At 39.5% G+C, this 21717-nt stretch overlaps 1 protein-coding gene across 1 annotated transcript; it reads left to right on the forward strand.

The window, feature by feature from the left end:
• The first annotated feature begins 520 nt into the window (after nt 1–520).
• On the forward strand, nt 521–21491 carry LOC131993492 (protein FAM13A-like). The gene is made up of 21 exons (XM_059359428.1): nt 521–773; nt 1497–1698; nt 1786–1995; nt 2629–2809; nt 4642–4816; nt 5266–5375; nt 10665–10889; nt 11029–11143; nt 11433–11524; nt 12362–12416; nt 13326–13400; nt 14753–14954; nt 16438–16678; nt 16847–16979; nt 17796–17877; nt 18419–18651; nt 18790–18873; nt 19753–19857; nt 20175–20386; nt 20774–20875; nt 21361–21491. Exons 1-21 carry the CDS (start codon nt 744–746, stop codon nt 21485–21487), a joined length of 2991 nt encoding a protein of 996 aa, XP_059215411.1. The 5' UTR covers nt 521–743; the 3' UTR covers nt 21488–21491.
• The last annotated feature ends 226 nt before the right edge of the window (nt 21492–21717 follow it).

Here is a 21717-nt window from a genome sequence, read left to right on the forward strand (position 1 = left end):
TACTGATATGATTAAAAGTCCAAGTTGAGCCTATTGACTGAGTGTGATGGTCTGGGGGAGGCTGGAAGAGTCTGACAATTATTTTTTTATTTAGCTTCAGTTTAATATGCAAATAGTACATTATCATATGCTAACGTTCGGTCTGGACTTCTGACTGCTGAAAATATACAGACTCAAATAGACAAAGCAGTAAAATAAACACCTCATTGTGTATTTTGGATGTTTTCATGTCTGAAAGAAGGCATGTTGTTGAAGCAAAATAGCCCCAAAACATAAAAATTGACCAGCATTACAAAAACTATGTTGTTGCCTGTAATGTCGTTTACATAAAAAACAATATGAAATCGTTCCCTGGGGTTATCAATTTCCGTACTAACGTTATAATAATCGAATCGAATCTAACCTATCAGACAATGCCAGTGGATTTACGTCTTTGCATCCTGAGCCTGGCAACCCTATTACGGGTCACCATGGTTACACTCGTGTCACGTGACTAGAAACATAAACAATTTTCCAGGGAGCTAACGTTTCGGTTGGAAGTAAGCTAGCTAACTCTGCTCCATTTTAACGGTGTTTTTCCACTGATTACAAACCTAACGCAAAGATGCAAATATGATGGCGGTAATTATTCGTCTTGTGTCGGACTTTCCGAGAGTTTCTGACAGCGGAGCATCGAGTCGAGGAGGGAAAAATACCTCTACCGTTGAAAAATGGAAAGTTGCCCCGGTTCGGTGAGCTGAAAAATGGGAGCAAGCGCTTCAGTATCGCTCTGTGTAAGTTGAACGATAGCTAAGGGTATAGTTATGCTAACTATATATTATTACAACCTTCGGTGTTTTCGAGTTGACTGCCTAATCTGTTGTTTACCTGTTAATATTAGGGAAACAATCCGCAGAGCACCTCTTTCAAAGTATTATATCAAGAAACCACACAAAAAAGACAGCAAATGCTTACTGTTGTTGTGACAGGGAGATATTATGCAGTTTGCAGGTCCATCACAACACTCACCACAAGATTTCTGAACCGTTCTATCCCATTAAAGCCATCACAATAACGAGCTCTGAATTGAAAGCAACCCCATTGTAAAACATGTGCCATAACTTATATTTAGTATCATGCAATAATATCAATGAGCACTGTTTGTCCCATTTCAGTATTATATATATACTGGCTATGAGTATATGATTATATGGTATAAATGTTGGCACATGTTTTTTGTAGAATGTGTGTATGAATGAATGGAATGAAAGCATTATTTTTTTGTTTTATTGTCAAATTTTATATTAAGTCCTATAAATAGATAATAATAATAAAGTGGATACCTTTTAGATCTTATATAAGCATGTTTAGGATGGGGGAGGATCACGAGATGACAGGCTGTCCCCACTTGTTTAAAATCACATCTGGCCATACAGGAATGTAACTATAGTAAGTTAATTAAGGGACCATTTAATTGTGTATTTGAGTTAGCTGTTGCATGTCCCGTTTTCATGCAGACTGATGCCTCTTCAGTGAGAATCCTGAGAACCAGTGCTAAAGTCAGCCCCGAACCCACTGTTCCCACCCTGGTTTCACAGCCTGAACTGTCTGTGAGGTGTGTGTTTGGTGTTGCCTTTGAAACACTGAGAGAGGATGGGCAGATGATCTGCGGAATACCAGTTGTTCTAAGAGACGTGGTGGAGTTCCTGGATAAGAATGGTAATTGAGGAGCATCCTAGCATCTTTATCTTGCTCTCTCACCTGTATGTGCACTGACTTTCTGATTCTTCTGGTTTGTTGTTGCAGGAATGCATCACAGAGGCTTGTTCCGCCTGTGTGGCTCGGTGGTGCGGACTAGGCAGCTGAGGCAGCGGTGGGACCATGGAGAGAGGGTGGACCTCGAGCATGAGGCAGATGTCCCCACAGCGGCCTCGCTCCTAAAACTCTTCCTTCGGGAACTGCCCTCCCCTCTAGTTCCTGAGCTGCAGCGCAAACAGCTGGTTTTGGGCCTAACAGGTACTACTAGGACAGCATGTTGTACTGGCACTGTTGGGATCAAATTTCATTAACTTTTGATTAAATTAATACTGTTATAGGACTTTAGCTCAATCGAAATGTCACTGCACCTCTGGGCTCCCCAGAGCTACAGTACAAGCTTTAAACTGCTTAGACTAAAGAATGGCAAAGTAGGACATCTTTTAGACTAGGTCTGCTGTTGGCAAGTATCTGCATCCCTCAAGGAATTACATATTCTATAGCCAATTTTGTTTTCCAACAAATGTGTGGTGAAAAACAAGGTAATTGAGCATGTCCTAAAGAATAACACATTTATGAGGCTGAGGTAATAAAGGCTACAGTAACTAGAAGTGAGTCATAATTTTGAATGTGTTTTTTTGGGCCATGTGGTTAGAGAGCCAAGAAACTCTTAAGGGAAATAAATATAACTTTGTGCTTGTTGTTTGTATTTCTTGGTACGTTTTTTTCTTCTTCAATACTTTGTATCCTACAAAGGGAAACACATCTTTGTGTCCAATATGTTAACATACCAACTAATACAAATCTAAGGCTTGTTATTGTATATCCATAGATACTAAAAACTAGTGATTCAAGTGTGTTTTAAGCTGTTTGACATTTTTGCTTACTTTTTAGGGTCTACAAATGAGGTAGAGATGAACCTGTCTCTGAGAGAAAACCTTTTCCACCTCCCCGATGACAACCTCACTATTTTGTCTTACCTCATCCACTTCTTGTGCAGAGTGGCTGCTCATAGCCAAACAAATCACATGCCTGTGGAAAATCTGGCGACCATCTTCGGGCCTTGTATATTTCAGTAAGTTGCTTTTGTTAATGCCTCATTCAAATCCTATCAAGACCTGTACTGGGACAAGATGGCGCTCTAATCAAAGCAGTACAACCTGGGTACACTTTGATACTGAGCAGACAGTTTAGTGACATTTTAAAATGTTGGTTTTCACACTTTTGAAGAGAGATACAGCTGGATTCCTTGAAAAGTATCATAAAGAAAAATCTAGCATTCAATCTAGCACAAATGTTCCCTTCACAATTACTGGTTGTGGTGTCTCTTAAAGCTTGTCTTTGTCAGATCCAGATGTCTGTTTGTCATGAAAACAACATACTAAGTGTCTGGTCCAATTCTGCTCAATTTTTCCACAGCTGCACCACTGAGTTGGAGTGGAGTTGGGGTTGTCCCTTCGAGGAAATGGGTGTGGATTGTGGTTGATAACGTAGAGTATGGCACACAAAGAGACAGACCGATATAACAGAGGTCATCAGGATTTTGTCGGTTGCTTCCCCCCTTCTGTTTACAGAATGCAGCCATCACTGTAAACAAACACAATCTCTAGAGAGACATGCTTAAATTTAGACTTGTATTGTTTTTGCCACAGTGGAAGGGACAAATTCTATGAAGCCAACACCCTTTTAATTCTCCCCACATCCCTTGATCTTCCAGTCCCATCTATGCCAGCCTTGTTTTCTGCGAAAAGTTAATGGCATGTCAGTGGAATTTACTGTTAGTCACGCAGTAAAATTCTCCACATGAGGGGAAAATGTCAGATGATTATAGCTAGGGGAAGAAGAGTTGGTTAGGGGGTGTGGACTTGGCTGCAGAGACTTGGAAAAAGTTGGGGGTGGGTTTGGGTTGTGGTAGCTGCAGAGAGTTGCCCTATACATTTTTTCTTTTTCTACAGGGATTAGAACATCAGAGAAAGAAAGGAAGGGTATAATGGTTCTAATTAAAAACATTATAGAATGAATGAGAGTTGCATGCTGCAAAACAATATCCAGCTGAACAAACCAACTATTTAGCCGCAAATTGTTTTAAATCCACATTTTAGTACTCTGTTCTTTTTCATTGCTTGTTCCAAGATTTTAATAATACTGCTATCAATCTCAGATTAAATGACTTGGTGTGACAGACATGGTAGCACATGTTTTTGCCATGCACCATGTGTGACAGCTTCTTTGGCCCCCCGCCCAATAACACATGCATATTTGTCATCCAAGCCTCTTAACAGCTTGTTGCCCTCGTATGTGTCTGTTATGTAATCCATGTGGCAGCCTTCTTCTGTCCTGTCATTCCAATTGACCTGCCCGTCATCTTAACATACTTCTATTAATACTCAAATTTCTCACATTCTCTTCCCTGAGAGTACACTATGTTAACCTTTCCTTTCCATGTATACATCAGACACATCCTAAAAAAACTGAAAGGATGATGTCAACAACAACATGGCATGTTGCAAACATAAAGCAGATTCCAAGTAAACATGTGGAGACTATTTTAGTCTCAGGTGGCGAATATCACTGAAGCTGCTCCTGCCGGCCACATAAAAACAAGAATACATTCATCATGCATATATCTCATTTTTTAAGAAGCTGCCTATGTCAAGGCTGTAAAAGCTTTGACAGCCTCACTGTTTATTTTGGTCGTTGGGAAATGTATTTTCCTTGGTGTTAAATTTTGACTCTCCTTTTGCAGTCTGACTAGTTCATCTCAGTTCACTGCTGTACATGCATACTTCCACTAGATGGAACCCTTTTCCAATGTGTTTGTTAGAACACTGAACTGAGGACCATTTTGAATACACAATACATTGTAATAGTGACGCTGTGTTGTTCCTCTATCTCTTCTTTATGCAGCGTTCCTGCAGGACCCCGGATACTGGAGGAGCAGAGTGTGTGTAACACCCTGTTGCTCCATCTTCTGAAGCATCAGAACGTTCTCTTTCCAATCCCAGCTGAGGACACAGTGGCCACCTCCATCACCTCCTCCTCACCTCCCCCTCCTACTCTCTCTGCCCTTTCACACTTTGAGGTGAAACATATATATTTTTTCTTCCCCTTAAATGTTAAGTAATTGTTTTAATTTCATGGTCTGTCATTTTGATTACATCGTCATCAAATCATTTTATCTACCTTAACCACTCGTGATTCCAGGTTCTGTTAAATATTTTTGAATGATATTACTAGGAAATATTGAAGTACTGACAAAATTGTCATGTGATGCATGGTTATAAATTCATACTCTGAATAAATAGTTATAGGCCTTTTTGGCTCATGGCTTTTTGCCATCCTTTGTCAGCAATGACTATAAAAAAACGAAATTAAATTGAGTTCTCTGTGGTATTAAAACGTCTTAAACAGAATTTCCAAGAACTTTATATATAGTAAATCCATATAGATATGCAAACAATGCATTGAGCTTTTATTATCTCTCTACAGTGGTGTGTGTATGTGTTTATTTACTCTTGTTGTCCTTGGTAGGTTCAGTCCAGCAGCTGTCACTCCAAGCAGAATAGTATTGAGAGGTTGGAAGGAAAGACCACTTCCATCTCAGCGACCAGTGCTTTACTGATGCAGTGTGAACTCAACAGGTACTGTCATCACCTTAGTATTAGTAACTGCACTAGATGGATAGATACTTTGTTATATACATGCAACTGTATCTTTTCCTCATCGAACTACAGTTAAACTATCACTTAGCATTCATGTGGTATGAGTAAACACAGGCCTCTCCCTTTATATATCTTGTCTAGGGGGAATAATTAGGACATGACCTTTTTCCCTTGTGGAATCTCACTCTGCATTCAGCATCATTGAGTCAGTTGTCAGGTTGGTGGTTGTGTGATTGATAATAAGGCTGAGACGTCATTCACAGCAAATTAAGGCCAATCTCTGGAGGTCTTTTTCATTCATGTTTATGGAAGTCAAAAATAGAAAGCGTGACACCCAGTATCTGTAGTCATCAGGAAAAAAAGTGTTGTTGCTTGTACAGCTGACTTCAGACTAATGGCAAGTAAAAAATAGCATCGCTGTTTGCTTCTTGAAGGAGCAGAGAAGTGGAACAATGGCAAATTGGTCCCTCAGACAGAATCAACATTCTGGCTGCCATCTGCTTGTGGGGAACTTTTTCCCGCTCAGAACTTGGAGGCTACTGTGCTTTGCTATTTATAAATTGTGAATGTGGGTTGCCACAAGGTTGCAGACATCACATTACATTTATATATTTTCTATTTTTGTCCCCCTCTAGTCAGCATGGGACATGGCATTCACGTGCACTCGCTGATTAATTCTGTGGCTCTTAGCCATGTATGTGGTAGTTGTGTATCTGGCATCTTAATTTGTGCTTATCTGTGGATGAGAGTTCTGTTTGAAGCTAATGGAGATAAAGATGTCATTTTAAGGAGACATGCTGTGTGATTCTGTTTATTTGGTGAATGCAGAGGTTATTTGGCAACAAGCACGAGGTATTAGTAATAAAATCCTTCTGAACTACTAGCAACATTTGATATGAAGGTCGCAGGAATTTTTAAAGGCAGCAGTGTGACAGATAGATGTCATACTGGCCCGACTGTAATTTAACTACTTACACGTGTCGAGAGCAGTCATCAGTAGATGTAGCTGTACAGGTTCAACAGGTGGCATGACATGTGCAGTGTGTGTGTGTGTGTCTCCAGCTGGTAAACGGTTAGTGGCCTTCCAGGTCTTTGCATAGGAGAACAAGAACAGACACAACCCTTTGTTTGTTTCCACTGCTCATGCTGATGCACTTAATTCAGCTGCCCACCTGCCAAACGACTGTTAGTTTATCCTCGTCCTGTTTAATAAAAACCAGACACTGAGGCAATATCTCCGCGTAGCCTAGAGCAAAATGTTCATCTGTATAGAATGTAGAATACACAATTAATCATAATATGGATTAGTGCAGTAACCAAATCACAGGAGATGCAATGTTTGTTTAAGGCAAATACGTGTCAAAATACCATTCTGAATAAAGCTGCAGAGATGTCCCGGCCTACAAATTGTATGACATTACATAACATTACATGTCATTTAGCTGACGATTTTGTCCAAAGCGACTTGCAATAAGTGTGTATTCTACAGACATAAAAATAAATCTTTAAAAGAGATTCTTCCGTTACAGCAATATTTACGTCATCTACCCGGTGCTGTACGTTAAAGACCGAACCATAGAAAAATACTCAATACAAAATGTACTTTTCACTTGTCAAATATTTAATTAGGCTTTGCCATGTGGTTGTTTCATATATTTAACATATATTTATTAATTGAAATTACCAGGAAGCATGCTATATTGTATTGTTGAGTTGAGTAATGAAATAACCTATACTGGGATAGAAGATTTGGCCATATCACTCAGCCCAATGAAAAATAATAGCAATTTCATATATTTTTCAAATGGTGCGGCGCTAGATGTTAATCAGGCGCCCTCTGCAGGCGCATCATCTCATTTCATACAACACAGACATGTGGACACTTAAAGATATTAGAGTCTAAGATTTAAAATCAGTCAGTGCCAAAGTAGAAAAAATACTATGCCAGTTCAGTGGGTTCTCACAGCTTCTAGGTGTTTGTTCTTTTAGCATTCATAGAGCAAACAAGTATCAATCACTTTTCATCTAACAGCTTCCCACTCTCATCTGTTTCTCAAGAATAAGATGCTGCATCATTCCAACTGTCTGTCTTTCTAGATCTAAGATCCACGTTTATCACAAACGTTTAACCACATTTGTTGCTCAGCATTTGCATGCTATTCTGTCTGGCCATGTCTGGACCTCCTAATCTTCCCACTAACGTCACAGTCCAATATTGATTCTAATCTAATTATACCTACAAAGGGTTTGATTTCAAAACAAGTGTCTGTTTTCTGTCTCTTACCAGTTACACAAGATTTAATTCTGAGAAAAAGCACAGAGGGTTTTTAGTAAGCTATCCACGTCAATATTATTTTACAATAAATGTCACTTTTTTATAGGTAATTTAATATATTTCTAAATCTATCCTTTTATAGGTCAAGTCTAGTATGTATGTTCTATAATGAGGTTTGCTGGTCCATACACATCAATAATCTTCATTTGTGGTCATGTTTTAAAGTCAATATTGAACTTCTCATCAGTAATTCTGAATGCATATCTTAGTTTGAACTGGTGTGTTTGAAAGTCAATGTATGCATCTATATTGTATTTATTTGAAAGTTTGTATGAGCTGTCTTGTCTTAGTGTCTATGGCCTACTTCTACCGATATACAGTGCTACAGCTATGTTGAGTTGTGATAATTTTCAAAATTGGAAACTTTCCTTGGGAATGAATGGGAATAAATGGGAATTTATGGGAATAAACAGGAAATGTATGTGAATAAACAGGAATTTATGGGAATAAACAGGGAATTTATAGGAGTAAACAGGAATTTATCGCATAAACAGGGAATTTCTGCGAATAAACAGGAATTTATGCGAATAAACAGGGAATTTATGGGAATAAACAGGAATTTATGGGAATAAACAGGGCATTTACAAAACTTAGGGTTTACCCTTAACAGGGAACTTAAATATAGTATTTTAGCATAATCTTGACTAAAACAACCAGATTTAATGCAAGTACACATGAATATCTGCTATTCCTTAATCACGTGCGTGCACACAGCTCACTGCTTGCTGAGGCCCTATGCACTGTGCATTCCTCCGTCACATGTTCAATTAATTTACATGTTGAATGGGACTCTTTTGGAGGAGAGGGGCTCTTTTTTTTTTTTTTTCATTTAACGTTTTGAATGGGACTTTTTTTTTTTGGGGGGGGGGGGGGGGGGGGGGGGGGGGGAGTAATTTTTAACTCAAAATTCATGTTTTTGTGGTTCCATGAAAGAATTGATTATTCACTGAAATAATTAAAACTTGATTAAATATGTTGAAAAGTAATGTTTTTTCTTATTTCAAATATTTCCCAAATTCCCCAGCTTAACTTCCCATGGAAAGTTTCTGTAAATTGACTGTACCGGTAATTTTACACCCCTTTGCAACCCAAATATGACTAAGTGCAGCTGTTTGTGAGTTGATATTTGTGTGTGTATGTGTGCTTGTGTGTTTGAGCACCGGTAATTGAAAGGGGTGGGTGAGCTCTCTGCCTTTGGGTGTCATTTGTGTTGTGACCATCAAGTAGTCATCATCTGTGCAGTCTTTTCTTTGCGTCTTTGGCTTTTCTGTCCTTCCAGAGCAGCAATCTGTTCACTGTCAAACTTAGATCAGTATACTAGAGTGAGTTTAGACGTTTTGGCAGCAAAGGATGTTTTCTTGTCTCATCTGCTTCAGCATCAGTGGCAACAACCATGGGTCTCCAGCCCTCCACAAGTGAGTGAGATAATGTAGAATGGTCTTCGACACAGGACAGACATTAAGTTGTTTTAAAGCTGGGGTCAACAATGCTGTTATCTGCATGTGAAGAAATGTGTGATTTGATTAACAGGGGCTAATATGTGTGTCTTGCATATGAGCCATGTTTGCGTTAAACTGCTGACTGCAGTTTTTGCCTTTCTTTGCTAGTTTTCCGTGCAGAGTTTGGTCTATTTTGATCTCAAGCTCTGTTATGATGGAGATTATTTGAGGCAGGGAAACTTGAAGCAGAAAAGTAATCCATGATCATAATGCACGCTGCTGTCTGCTTGGCTCGTGCTTTGATAATAGCCTCAGCAGCTAACATTAGTGTTTTGCTGTACTGACCCATCTGCTGCAGCTTACAGCTCTGAAGTCATACCCCGCTTTCAGCAAGTACGTGACTGATGTGCTGTTTTTGGTTCATGTGATGTCGCAGCAAATCAGTTGTGCTTGTTTTTGCTGGGAGCAGCTCATTAGAGCTTCATGGGACGTGTCATAGTGTAGCATTAGATTAAGCACAACTGATCCCAGGACCTGCCGGATGTTACCTGGTGCATAGGACAGCAGTTTTCTCAGGGACTCATTGTTGGACATTCCAGCCTTAACTCATTAGCCCTGTGATGCAGACTGATACACTTTACATTTTTGTGTTAGATTTTACAAACATTTGCACTGTTATAACATGGATACAGTGGTGTAATGTAATCAAGTACATTTACTTAAGTATTGTACTTGTGCTGCTGGTCCTTCACTTGAGTATTTCCATTTTATGCTACTTTATACTTCTAGTCCACTACATCTCAGAGGCAAATATTGTACTTTCAAATGCACTACATTTATCACAATAATATTGTTGTAATTTTTCACCATATTGGGGAATTTTACTTATGATACTCTAGTCTCTCTCTTTAGCATTTTTGCCCCACATTTTCATAAGAGTTTATGATTTGATGATATGATTATATATGTTGGTTTAAAAAAAAAAAATAGTATCAATTTTCGATAAATCTATCTATCTATATATATATATATATATGCTTTACAGCTCAGAATAACCATACAAAAAAAATGAAAAAAATATTTTTTGGTTGCCAGATTGTGAAATATCCCCTTACCTTGCAGTATCCTTCTCCATTTGCTTTGAAACACTAGATACTGTCTGTAAGCTAGCCCTTTAATTCTTCAGGACCATGACCTTCTGGTAAAAGGGCCATTGAATATCTTGACCAAAATGTATTTATTGATAATTAATTTACTTATTCAAATATTTGATGAATTATTGTAAGAACTCCATAAAGTATTGTGTCAACATTTGTCGCGGGAGAACAGGATTGTAATTTATTTATTATCCATTAAGTTATGATATTTATATCTTTTAAATATGTCATAAATGGTGCCTCATTAGAAAGTACTGTTTTCTTCTCTCCTCACCTCCTCCTGTGTGTGTGCACCCTTCCATCGATCTCACTCTTTCTCTTTGTGTCTCCTCCACAGTCCTGACACACTGGCGCAGGGTTGTGAAACCAGCTCTGACGTCAACGCTGACATTCAGAAGCTGATTCCAGACCAGGAGGCTCTGGAGCAGAGCGGTGACAGCACAGGGACGGCCTGTGTGCCCTCCTCCCCCTCTGACCCCGGGCCAGAGCAACACCTGCACCAGAGCAGACCATCCCAAACTCTCCGGGGGGGGCCACCAGAGTCGGAGTGTACCACACAAGGGTGAGCGCAAGACAAGAAAAAATGTACCCCTTCACTTTCTCCTCAAACCTCAAACTTACAGTACATATTCATTAACAGTTAAGATTTGTGTAACTTCTCAGTTTAATTTGTGTGGGGTTTTTTTTTTTTTAATCAACAGGACCTTTTCACAGCACAAGACGCCAACTTTCACCTCAATTTCAAATGAGAAAAGGGAAGAAGAGATAGATAATAGATGGACATCTTCCTCGCCCATCAAAGATGACTTTTCAATGGTGTGCATTGTTTCATTTTCTCTTATTTTGTTTATTTTCCTTTCTTTCACATTTTTCTCTTAGCACTCAACATCTCCAGCTGTGAATATCATTCAGGGAGAACTGTTTGTTTCTGTGATCTTGTTTCTACATGTATAAAACTGTGGTAGATTACAGACAGCAGGTGACTGTGAAAGTAGTGTTAAAATTAATTGACTAGCACAATTATGTTTTAATGCTTAAAGTATGAAATATTTTAGCCCAACGTGGGATTGGATGGTTATATACCAAGGACCGAAATGTTTTTCAGGCTTCCACTGATGCAGGCCAGAAATCGACTGTTTCAGACTGCTGCATAGCCAGTGAATCACAGAGCAACATCCAAACTCAGCACACAGAGAGGTGAGAGGAGCATTTCTGCGTGAAGACTACACAAGATGACATTTTGTTGCAGTTGTGTTTTCCTCCTTTTGTTTCTGCTTTGTACTGGTTTTATAGCAGCAACTTTTTGTTCACTGGGCTTGACACACACATAAAAATATTATTGTCTTCATTTTAGGGTTAGGGTTAGACACTATTTCAGATCAGGTATTTGAAATATAACTGAGGTTCAAACACAGTTTCAGTCAAAAAGAAGAGCCATTAACAAAGGGGCTTTGTCAGTAATTTTGGAGCAGTTAAATTGTTTCAGAATTAATTTTTATCTGATTCCTTTGGATGCTCCGTGGTTCATCTGAGTTAAGCTCATCTCTCAGCCCTGCAGTCAGTTGAGAAGTAGGTTATCAGAGCAGTGTGCTGCTCACAGTCATGGTTTTAATATGATTCCAGTCCAAATAACACTGACTTGCCACAGGGGCTCACGTGGAGCCGACCAACTTGCTAGATTAGGTCGACCCTTGCATAGTGGCACGGTGACTTTTTGTTTGCACTGCTTATACTGAGCCACAGGATAGGTCTTCTCAGTTATGCCTCATTAGTGTCAGACATGAATAAGCCATAACCTTAATGGCATTGCCAGATGACCGTCTGGCCTCAAAGTGAGAGGAAGCGCTACAAAAAGCGCTGGGCAGTTGTGCCTGTGAGCACATTTGGTACACTCCTGATTATGAATACAGACAGAGCGCAATGTGTATTGGAGTGTGAACCATGGGAAAACAGTGTTGTTAAACAGTTTTGTTAATTAATATTTAATGCAATGTTATTGTATTTTTCTGTTGTTGACATGATTTTGTTTTTCAGCATGCCGTGCTGCACAGAGTACAAGACAGAAGACAAAACCACAAAATCTGAGAAGGTAAACAGGCCTTTGTGAAGCATATGGCTGCCATCTCCAAATCATTTCCACAGGCTCCCATTTAAATTAAGTCATTCTGTGATAGCCAGGTCCGAGTTTATAGCCCTGGGCTTGTGAGCTAGCAAAATTTAATGCACTAATGCACATACAAACCACCACTCAAAGAGCGCCTTAAAGGGATAGTTTGAATTTTTTGAAGTGGGGTTGTATGAGGTACTTATCCAGTGTGTTACCTACAGTAGATGTCAGTTGTTAAGCCCCCTGTTTGGAGAAGCATGCTGGAGTACAGGTAAGAAAGCTGTGGACAAGGGCAGCAGAAAAACATTTTAGCCACCAAAAAACAACTAATCAGTATAAGTTTAGACTATATTTAGAATCTTTTCACTGCTTTATCTTGCCACCAAACAGCCCTGTCTGATGAGAAAATGAAGGCTGGTTTTTAACCCCTCTTCAAAGCCAGAGTCCTTTGACAAAAATAGTAATTTTACCTTGCAAAACTAAGGAGTTGTTGGTCTAATGCTGCTTCAGTTTAGTTTGGTGAATGTGAACTAACCTTATAAAACATATTGACACCAGGACCGACACACAACAGGCTTACCAGTTTAACCAATAATAAAGAGATTTTTTGTAGAAATAGCTAACAAATTACTCAGGATACTCTTTTGAGTTTTGAGTCACACAGCTGTACGATAATGAAAAAGGGGGATTGCTATCCAAACTGAACTTTCAAATATATTGGTCTTGACTTTTGTAAGAGAAACTCTTTTTTATCTCTCCAGGAAAATAAAACTTGCTATATTTGCCATTGTAACCTAATTTTTGCATGTACATGTAGGTGTGTGAGTTTGTGTCAGTAAGTGGGCTCAAGCAATGAGACTTCATCAGTGCGTGTGCTGTCTGTTCCTTCAGGGGAGAAGAGGAGGAGGATGTAGTGGTTCTCCTGACGGACACAATGATTGCAGGGTCAGGAACAACAGGCGTGACGTAAGTTCTCCTTCCCTGCAGTCTTTTTAGATACACAAATTAACACTTGACACCGCTGATACCTCCAGTGATTGTGTGTATTCGTACGCTTGTGTGTTTATGTGCCCACCTGTGTGTGTATTGCGACGTGTGAGCTTGCTTGCCTGTGGGTGTTATGCTTCAGCAACAATATCCTCACTCCTTCCTCTCCCTTCCATCCTTCCACCTCCTCTGTGTGACGCACAGAGCAGTTTTTTTTTATTTTTTATGAATGAACAGCCGAGGAGGGTGTGAAAGGAGGGTGTGCTGCTGATGCTGAGAATGATGTCAGAGAACCTAAATTAACAAAAATATCCCCGATTGACATCTGCATTATATTCCAACCTTCCCACGGAGCTCAGGATATATTTGGTGCACCTTAGTTACATTTGTCTTTCTCTGTGCATCAGAATTCAGTGCATATACACCCACTAACACACATACAGAGGCAACCAGTTACGTGAATCCCTGCACGTCCATCAAATAGACTCCTTAGCTCGGTCTGACAACGTTGCTGTGGAAACGCCTCGTCATATACAGTACCTCTCTCCTCCCTGTCGCACACACCCACAGCACACGCACCAACAGGAGCGGTATTCCCGCCACCCCCTTCTTCTGTGCATGATGAATAATCCATGTGGAGGCAGTTCAACAGCAGGAGTGCCGGGAATGCTGGTCAGAAGGAAAACCATGTGGATTTAGGGATTCTCTCTCGGGGAAAGCTGTACTCTCATACACTCACACACCCACAAACGAGCAGGTGATCTGAGCATCACAGCGATACTGCTATTGGAATTACAGTGTGTTGCTCATCAGGGATCCCACGTTTTTATGTTGATGCACGATAGGAATCCCACTTACTGACTGACAAAAACTCAGTGGGGTTCTCGTCGAGCTGGTTGAATGCTGCGCTGGCAAGCTGCAGCAGAGGGAAGTCTGTTTACTGAAAATACGCACCACCTCACATGTGCTGCTTTTTTAGCTGCCTGGAAACCTCGGAGGTTCAAAGATTCGCTTTTTGAGAAGTTTGTTCCTCGCACTTCAGCCACTCGCGAAAGCAGCCTGCTCACAAAGCTATATTCTGTATTCTGACTCATTCCTTACTCAGGAGGACAACCACTCATCTCACCTCACTCTGCAACTCTCTGACCAACCACGCTTCAGTGGCAGAATATTTATTTTCATAGGGGAGAGTAAAACGCTTTTACAAGACTTCTCAAGATTCCTGAGCAGCATGTGAAGACTCCCTCGGTGCAAACCACGACACATCCTTCTGACTTCTCCCATCGCTGTCCGTCTGCATCCCTGAAGCCATGTTCTGCTTCTGTTTCCAGAGCCCCTCCCTCAAGTTACAAGCCTTGGAGGCTGACTTGGGAACCCTGCCTGCACCACAAGACCCCCAAGCTCAGGATAACCTACCTACCCAGCAGCAGCCTCTTTCCGCCGAAGAGCAGAGCCTGTTTTTGACCCACAAGCTGCTTCTTCACTCGCCGTCACCCCCACCAGCTCAGGATCAACTCGACTCATCACATCCTGGTAAGTCAATCGCAATGAAGTGCTGATATACCGATTTCTGAACTTTTAATGTTAAATATCTATTCAGGGTTTTAAAGCTCTTTGCCAATTCATTTAATTGATCTATTTTTGATTTATCATCAACATATAATTATGTCTAAAGCCCCCCACGGTACAATACTTGCTTAGCTTTGGGGCTCATTAGGAATCAAACACATCACCCTGTCGGTCCAGGAACCACACTTTATATATACAGTATTAGTGCCATTATTTAAAGTACATAATTTACAGTCTGTTCTCATTCAGAGCATCGTCCTAGTTGCTGTTATTCCTTTGGTGCAAGGTAAATAAAGCCCAATAAATGTTGACAACGAGCTCTGAGCTTCATCGTTTCCCAGAGCTGGGTGTGTCTATTTTTCTTGATAAGTTGAGTATCAGCGCACAAAGGTACGATGCTTCACTGTCCAATGCAGTCTGTGAAATGATGAATTGGTATAAATTTAATGATGTATAATATTTTTGACATCAAGACGCTTATGTAGATTTTGTTTACATTTTTTTCTTCCTATCCTTTAGTTTCACGTCTTTGTTCTGGCTAAATATTGCAAGGAAGTGATTTTTAATCGTAGACATTATAACAACTAGAAAATAACACATTCAGATGTGTTGTTTACTGTATGTGTCACAGACGGAAACATTTTTTTTTCCCCAGGAAAGATATTGCATCTGAGTAGCGTGAATAGTCCTTTCCTTTCCTATTTGTCTACCTTTCTTTCTCTCCCTTGCTTCTTGTTTTCTACCTACCTCCTCCATCTGCTCTTTTTCTCCCCCTCTCAAATCTCTCATTTTGTCCCATGGTAATCTCTGCCCAATCTCTGCCCCAAGACTTTATTTAGTATGATAAGGAAAAACAAAAAACATCTAGACCAATCAGAACAACTGATTGGTCAAAAGTCTTGAAGTCTGGTATGGACATATTTTGTGCAAATAACAGTAAAATCAGTACAACTTTAAAATTCACATAAAAAAATCACACTTTTATCAATTGTGAAAGCTTGGGATTTTTTTTATTAGGAAAAATGTTAATACTGTGTTTAATAACTGTTTTCCACATGAAGCTTTTTTGCACTGTATATGTGTTCATAACTATAATTCAGCTTGTTATTAGTTTATAGATACCAAATATGTGTTTGTGCTGCTTGTAGTTGCTGAGATTTCTGAGCCATTTTCCAAACATACTATACTGATTCCTAGGGCTTAGGACTACAGTTTTTTCCCCATATGTCCAAAGACTAGATAAAAATTTTTTTTTTTAAATCTGAATTTTCAGCCAAACTGTCTGACTCATTTTGAAAAGCCCAGAGAACACACACACCAAAGGAAATAAAAAAATGTCAGTTGCAGGCCAAAATGGTTTGGGTAAAATGAACACATTCAAATGAAAACTAGTAAAAAATTATTAGATATTTAATTTGATATTTTGTCCTTCTTCACTCTCTTACAGTTCACTCCCCATCGCCTCAGTCCAGTCCAGTTCTCTCCACTTCCAGTCTTCCTGAGGGGATTTCACGATGTGACACTCTGCTGAGCCCACCAGGCCCTAAAACCAGCCCGCTACTCTCTCATTTTACAATGAGTGACTGCCCCGTTCCCTCGCCGCGCTGCCCCAACCTCAGTCACAGCCTGCGCTACAACCTAGACCCTGATACAGCCCCTTCTCCACCGTGCTCACAGCACATACGCATGTAAGACAACTGTTTCCTCACTATCTTTATTTTCGGACAAGTGGCTCAAAGATGAGATGGTCATAAATGTTCTTGTGCTTTGAAATGATCGTGATACTGATCCATACAGATGCAAAGTGAAGGATTTCTTAATGTTGTTAGGTGATATATGTGTCTTTCTGTCTCCAGGGCTCGCAGCAGTGTCCACGCAGAGCCAGATGAGGGCTCTGTGTCCATCTCAGTGCTCAACAGACACATTCACACCCTGAGGAAGAGGATCAGGCGCTTTGAGGAGCGTTTTGAGCAGGAAAGGCACTATAAGGTGAGGGAGAGCTGCTCGGTCAGCTGGATTCTCTTGTTCCGTGATTGGATTGGAAGTTAATGCCTCAGAGGGTGAAACCTTTTTTCCAAAGCCAATAACCAGCTCTCACAGAGCCATGAGACAGATTTTATTTTTTATTTTTTTCTTCTGTATGTGTGGGTGTGTGTGTGTGTCTGCATATCTGGTTGGCTGATAATTTGTGATTCTAAAATGATGCTGTGGATGCTTACCTCAAACCTCATACTAAAGTGAATTACTCCCTCTTCTGGTGCATTGAAAAAATTACATTTTGTTGTACGATGGATCCTTGGTAAACTGGTTGCTACAGAACCAAAATGTTGGTAAAATTAGAAGTCACCCAAACCTGTGAACAGGGATGTTCCTAACCACTGATTTCATATAAGTTTAAAACTTAGACTAGTCAGCAAATAACACTCACAAAGAAGAAGCACAGTTTAAGGTTTAACATTAATTTGAAAAAATATGTTGTATAAGAGCCATTTAAATGTGTTAGTCATGTTTTTTTAATAACCTAGTTGTTTTTTAAATCCAGTTGAACTGTATGAATGAATATTGCACATTAATCTTAAAAAACATGATTAAAACTCACTAAATAAAAGTTAATAAATATCATTTATCAAAAATAATATATTTGGAAAACACATTTTTGTGCAAATTATGATATTTTGTCGTTTAAATGTGTACTGACTAGTATTTTTGGAGCCACATAGCAGGGGCAATGATGTTTAAACTAATCACACAGAGAAACCGCTCTGTCAGTGATGTAACTTTGATTGTCTTGTTTTTTTGGTTCAGCCGGCCCACAACGACAAGACTGCACATCCAGAAGTGGCCAGACTGATGAAGGAGCTAATCAAGAGTCGCAAGCAGCTTAAAGGTCAGTTTCATAACCATGAACACACACTCAAACACATGAATTAATGATTGCAGTGGTGAAAGATGTATTCAGATTGCATTAAAGGACCTAAAATCCTATTTATGTAGTCATTCTGCAGAAAATGACCTCTGTAACTGACATTTTATGATATGACATTATTAGGTTGTTAATAATGATGCATTATATTCAGCTAGTTTTGTTGTGGTTTTGGTTGAGTGTTTTGGTATCTGAGTCACAAGATAATTTCTGGGGGGTTGTGACTTTTTAATCAAGTAGAAAAGAAAAACAAAGTTCTGCTGTTAATGTAAAATTATCCTTATCTGAAAAGTAACTACAGCTGTCAAATAAATGTAATTGAGTAAAATATAAAGAATGTACGTGTGCCTGAAAACTAAATATAACAGCAGTACTTCAATAAGTACTGAATTGCTTTCCATCACTGAAGTATTGCTGCCACACCAACATGTTTACTGGACAACCAATCTCCACATTTTAGATTAGGTGGGCCCTGTTTTCATGTCACTATATTTTCCTCCTTTAGAGATGAAGCTGAGACAATCAGAAGGGGGTCTGAAAGGGGAGAGAAACTCAAACTCGTCGTCTGAAACATGCAGGACCAACACAGACCAGAAGGAGGCAGCACTAACAGAGACTGAACTGCAGCAACTTAACAACAACAGCAACAACAAGCCAAACATGGAGGAAACGGTCAACATTATAACCAACAGACTGAAGGAAAGACGGCGAGAGCTGGGCCTGCCTGACAGCGTTAAGGTTGGTAACACTTTCACAAAACACACATGCTGTAATACAGGTTTGGAGCTCTGATTCTACAGGCTGGCTGGGATAATCTGTGTGTAACTGAACAGAGCTTCACGATAATAAATGTTCTCACTCTCCCTGTATGTGCAGGATATGTCCCAGTTCCAGTTGACTATGGAGAAGACCAGCCTGCAGAAGTGTTTGCTGTACTTTGAAAATCTGCACGGAAGACCGGTGAGAACAGCCTGGACGACTCCATTATGTGTTGGGCTTTACCCAACAGTTTCAAGCTTCATCATCAGTTATAAAGTTGACATTTAAATTCTTAATCAACATTTGAATGCTTGTCTATTTATTCTGTTTAAACCAAGTTATTCTGCACAGTTGCAGATAAAGATTAGGCGACAAATATTATTAGCATTATACAATATTTTACATTTCAGTGGTGGCGGTGTAGAATTGTTTCCCACTCGTGTGATTCAAAGAAAAATTATAAACATAATTCGCATTCCCCCAATTCACACAATGTTTTTATTTCATAAAATATTCTGTTCTTTAAAGAAAGTTGATTAAATGGCCAGAAAAGACAGAAAAACACCATATTATGAGATGTCCAAGGATGATTACACCTTCAAAAATATTGATTTAAAATACCTAAAAATGCTTCAAATCGGTCAGTTATAGTCTGTTGAAAATTTCCCCCCCTTAAAAAAAAGTTATACTATAGTATGTTGATTTTTGTCCAAAAAGGTCAAATTTTAAAATTGCTTAAATGCTTGCTTAAATTGCTTAAATATGCTTAAAATGGGTCAATTATAGTCTGTTGATACATACAAAAATATTTCCAGGAATGACTGAAAAACAACATATTTTGGGATGTCCAAAAATGACCCTCAAGTTAGTGTATTCAAAAATACAGTAACCTAATCTGATGAATCCCTTTATTCAAATTGAGGATTTTGTTCAATAGATATTCATACATTTTGGGTCATAGGGTGTTGAATTCATAAAAAGTAATTTCATCCAACTCTTTGTCCTTATCTCACTGGTTTCTCTTTCTTTATACTCTTATATAACCACCAATAACAAAGTGGTTTCTGTTTATGTCTTCAGAGTACCAGGCAGGAGCGGACTCTGATGAAGCCTTTCTATGATCGGTACCGTCTAGTCAAGCAGCTGCTGCATTCCTCTGCTGCTGCAACAGTCATCACCACCATTGTGAGTAAACCTCAAATCTCATACTGAATTTAAATAAAAGATTCATGAAATATCTATATTTCACTCGTGGATAAAACTGACCATGGCATACAGAAGAGTGTCACTCTGCTGTACTCTAGTGGTCACATAAGAGAGATACAACAAACTATTGCAAGACCTCTCAGTTTATTAAGCAAATGAAATAAACTAGTAAGTAATAACTTGAAATATAAACCATACCATTCTATAAGTAATTCCCAGCAGGCTAAATAGAGTTAAAAAGGACTTTACTATAACAGATTAATGATACCTGTGTGTGTGTGTGTGTGTGTATGTAGGAGGAAGAGGAGGGCTCTGATGAAGAGCGTCCCAAACAGCGAAGCCCCAGGCTGCAGCCGCTCCGGCTGAGGTCTCCCAGGTGTCTGTCTTCAGATGAGTCGCTGCAGCTGCCTCCTGAAACGTCTGAAACACCTCTGGTGTCCCCGCTGGAGGAGGTGAAGTGTTTCCAGCCACAGATCATCACCATGGCAACACTGCATGAAGCTTCCAGGTACTGTGTGTGTGGCATCAACAGCTTTATTGTGTGAATTTATTTTACCATTCAGAATTAGTCTGAGTCAAATAGATCTTGTCATTATGAACTACAGGAAATTTAGATTTTTAAAGCAGCTTTTTCAAATCGCATCCTTTTGCTTTGAACTATTTGCTTTTCCATTAAAGTGAACATGTTACATACAGACATTTTAAACACCCACTTTTAGGGGATTTTATAAAATTACTATAAACTATAGTTAAAAAAAAAACTATAGAATGTGTATTAAAAGAGGTATATGCAGTAAAATAAATAAATATGTAAAGGAAGAAGCTTAGCACCTGCAGACAGGTGGGTTTTAAGAGGTTTAAATATCTAAGACAGTCTTTGATTCTTTCCTGACAGACCAGAATTACTGGATCACCTCAGGATGGCACGGTTAGAGAAGCGGAGGCTTCACCAGGCGCTGCGAGAGTTTGAGGAGCATTTCTACATGCAAACTGGCAGGTAAGGTTACACACACACACACACACACACACACATTCAAACACAAATGACGCACACGCACACCTAGCACTTCCAAACTACTTGGCTTTTGAATTTTATTTTGTCTTTTAATAAACTTGGAACATTTGGTTTTCAACAATGCCTTGTGAAAAACAAAGAAAAAAACACCCACAAAAGAAATTCCATTGTAATGGTACGACAGTGCAATGCACACTCACTTAACAGTAATACAGCACAGAGAGCTCAGGAAAGAGACGAAGAGTTAGACGTTTGCTCTGAACTGTACACATCCTTTGTACTGTACATGTTAGTCCTCCAAAGTAAATACAGTAAGTTTTTGATTACAATACACACTGTACAAAGCTATCTGAGTAAGGCAACATAGGGACTATCAACCAGTTATGGAAGCTGCTGCAGGTCGCTTGAAACTAAAGAAGTCTTTACTGAAGCCTTGTGTTTTTTCCCTCCATGTGTATCATTAACAGGATTTGTCAGAAGGAGGACCGTGGGCCGATGGCGGAGGAGTACTGCCAGTACAAGAACCTCAAAGCGAAGCTCCGTTTACTGGAGGCCCTGCTCAGTAAACAACAGGACTCAACCAAGACCAGTTGAGTTATCTCACAGTGGGACTTTAATCGAACTTAACAGGACTCGACCATTTCTGAAATAATCAGGTTGTGCAGCCCGTGGGTCTGGTCTTGTTTCATGCCATGCTCATTATGTCGATGCACTTTACATGAAGAAGAAAACTGATGGAGTGACAATCTGAATGAAATGCTGCAACCACTGCAGAGTTTTTTTAGTCCCCAAAACACATCCTTTGTCATTTATGATGCATCTTA

Source organism: Centropristis striata, chromosome 20, assembly GCF_030273125.1.
Source record: "Centropristis striata isolate RG_2023a ecotype Rhode Island chromosome 20, C.striata_1.0, whole genome shotgun sequence".
NCBI classification, from domain to species: domain Eukaryota; kingdom Metazoa; phylum Chordata; class Actinopteri; order Perciformes; family Serranidae; genus Centropristis; species Centropristis striata.

Coding starts and splice junctions, on each gene's coding strand:
- LOC131993492 (XM_059359428.1), top strand. CDS start 744: ATGGGAGCAAGCGCTTCAGTATCGCTCTGT. Junction 1,996..2,628: donor GCTGGTTTTGGGCCTAACAG/GTACTACTAGGA, acceptor CTTACTTTTTAG/GGTCTACAAATGAGGTAGAG. Junction 4,817..5,265: donor CTGCCCTTTCACACTTTGAG/GTGAAACATATA, acceptor TGTCCTTGGTAG/GTTCAGTCCAGCAGCTGTCA.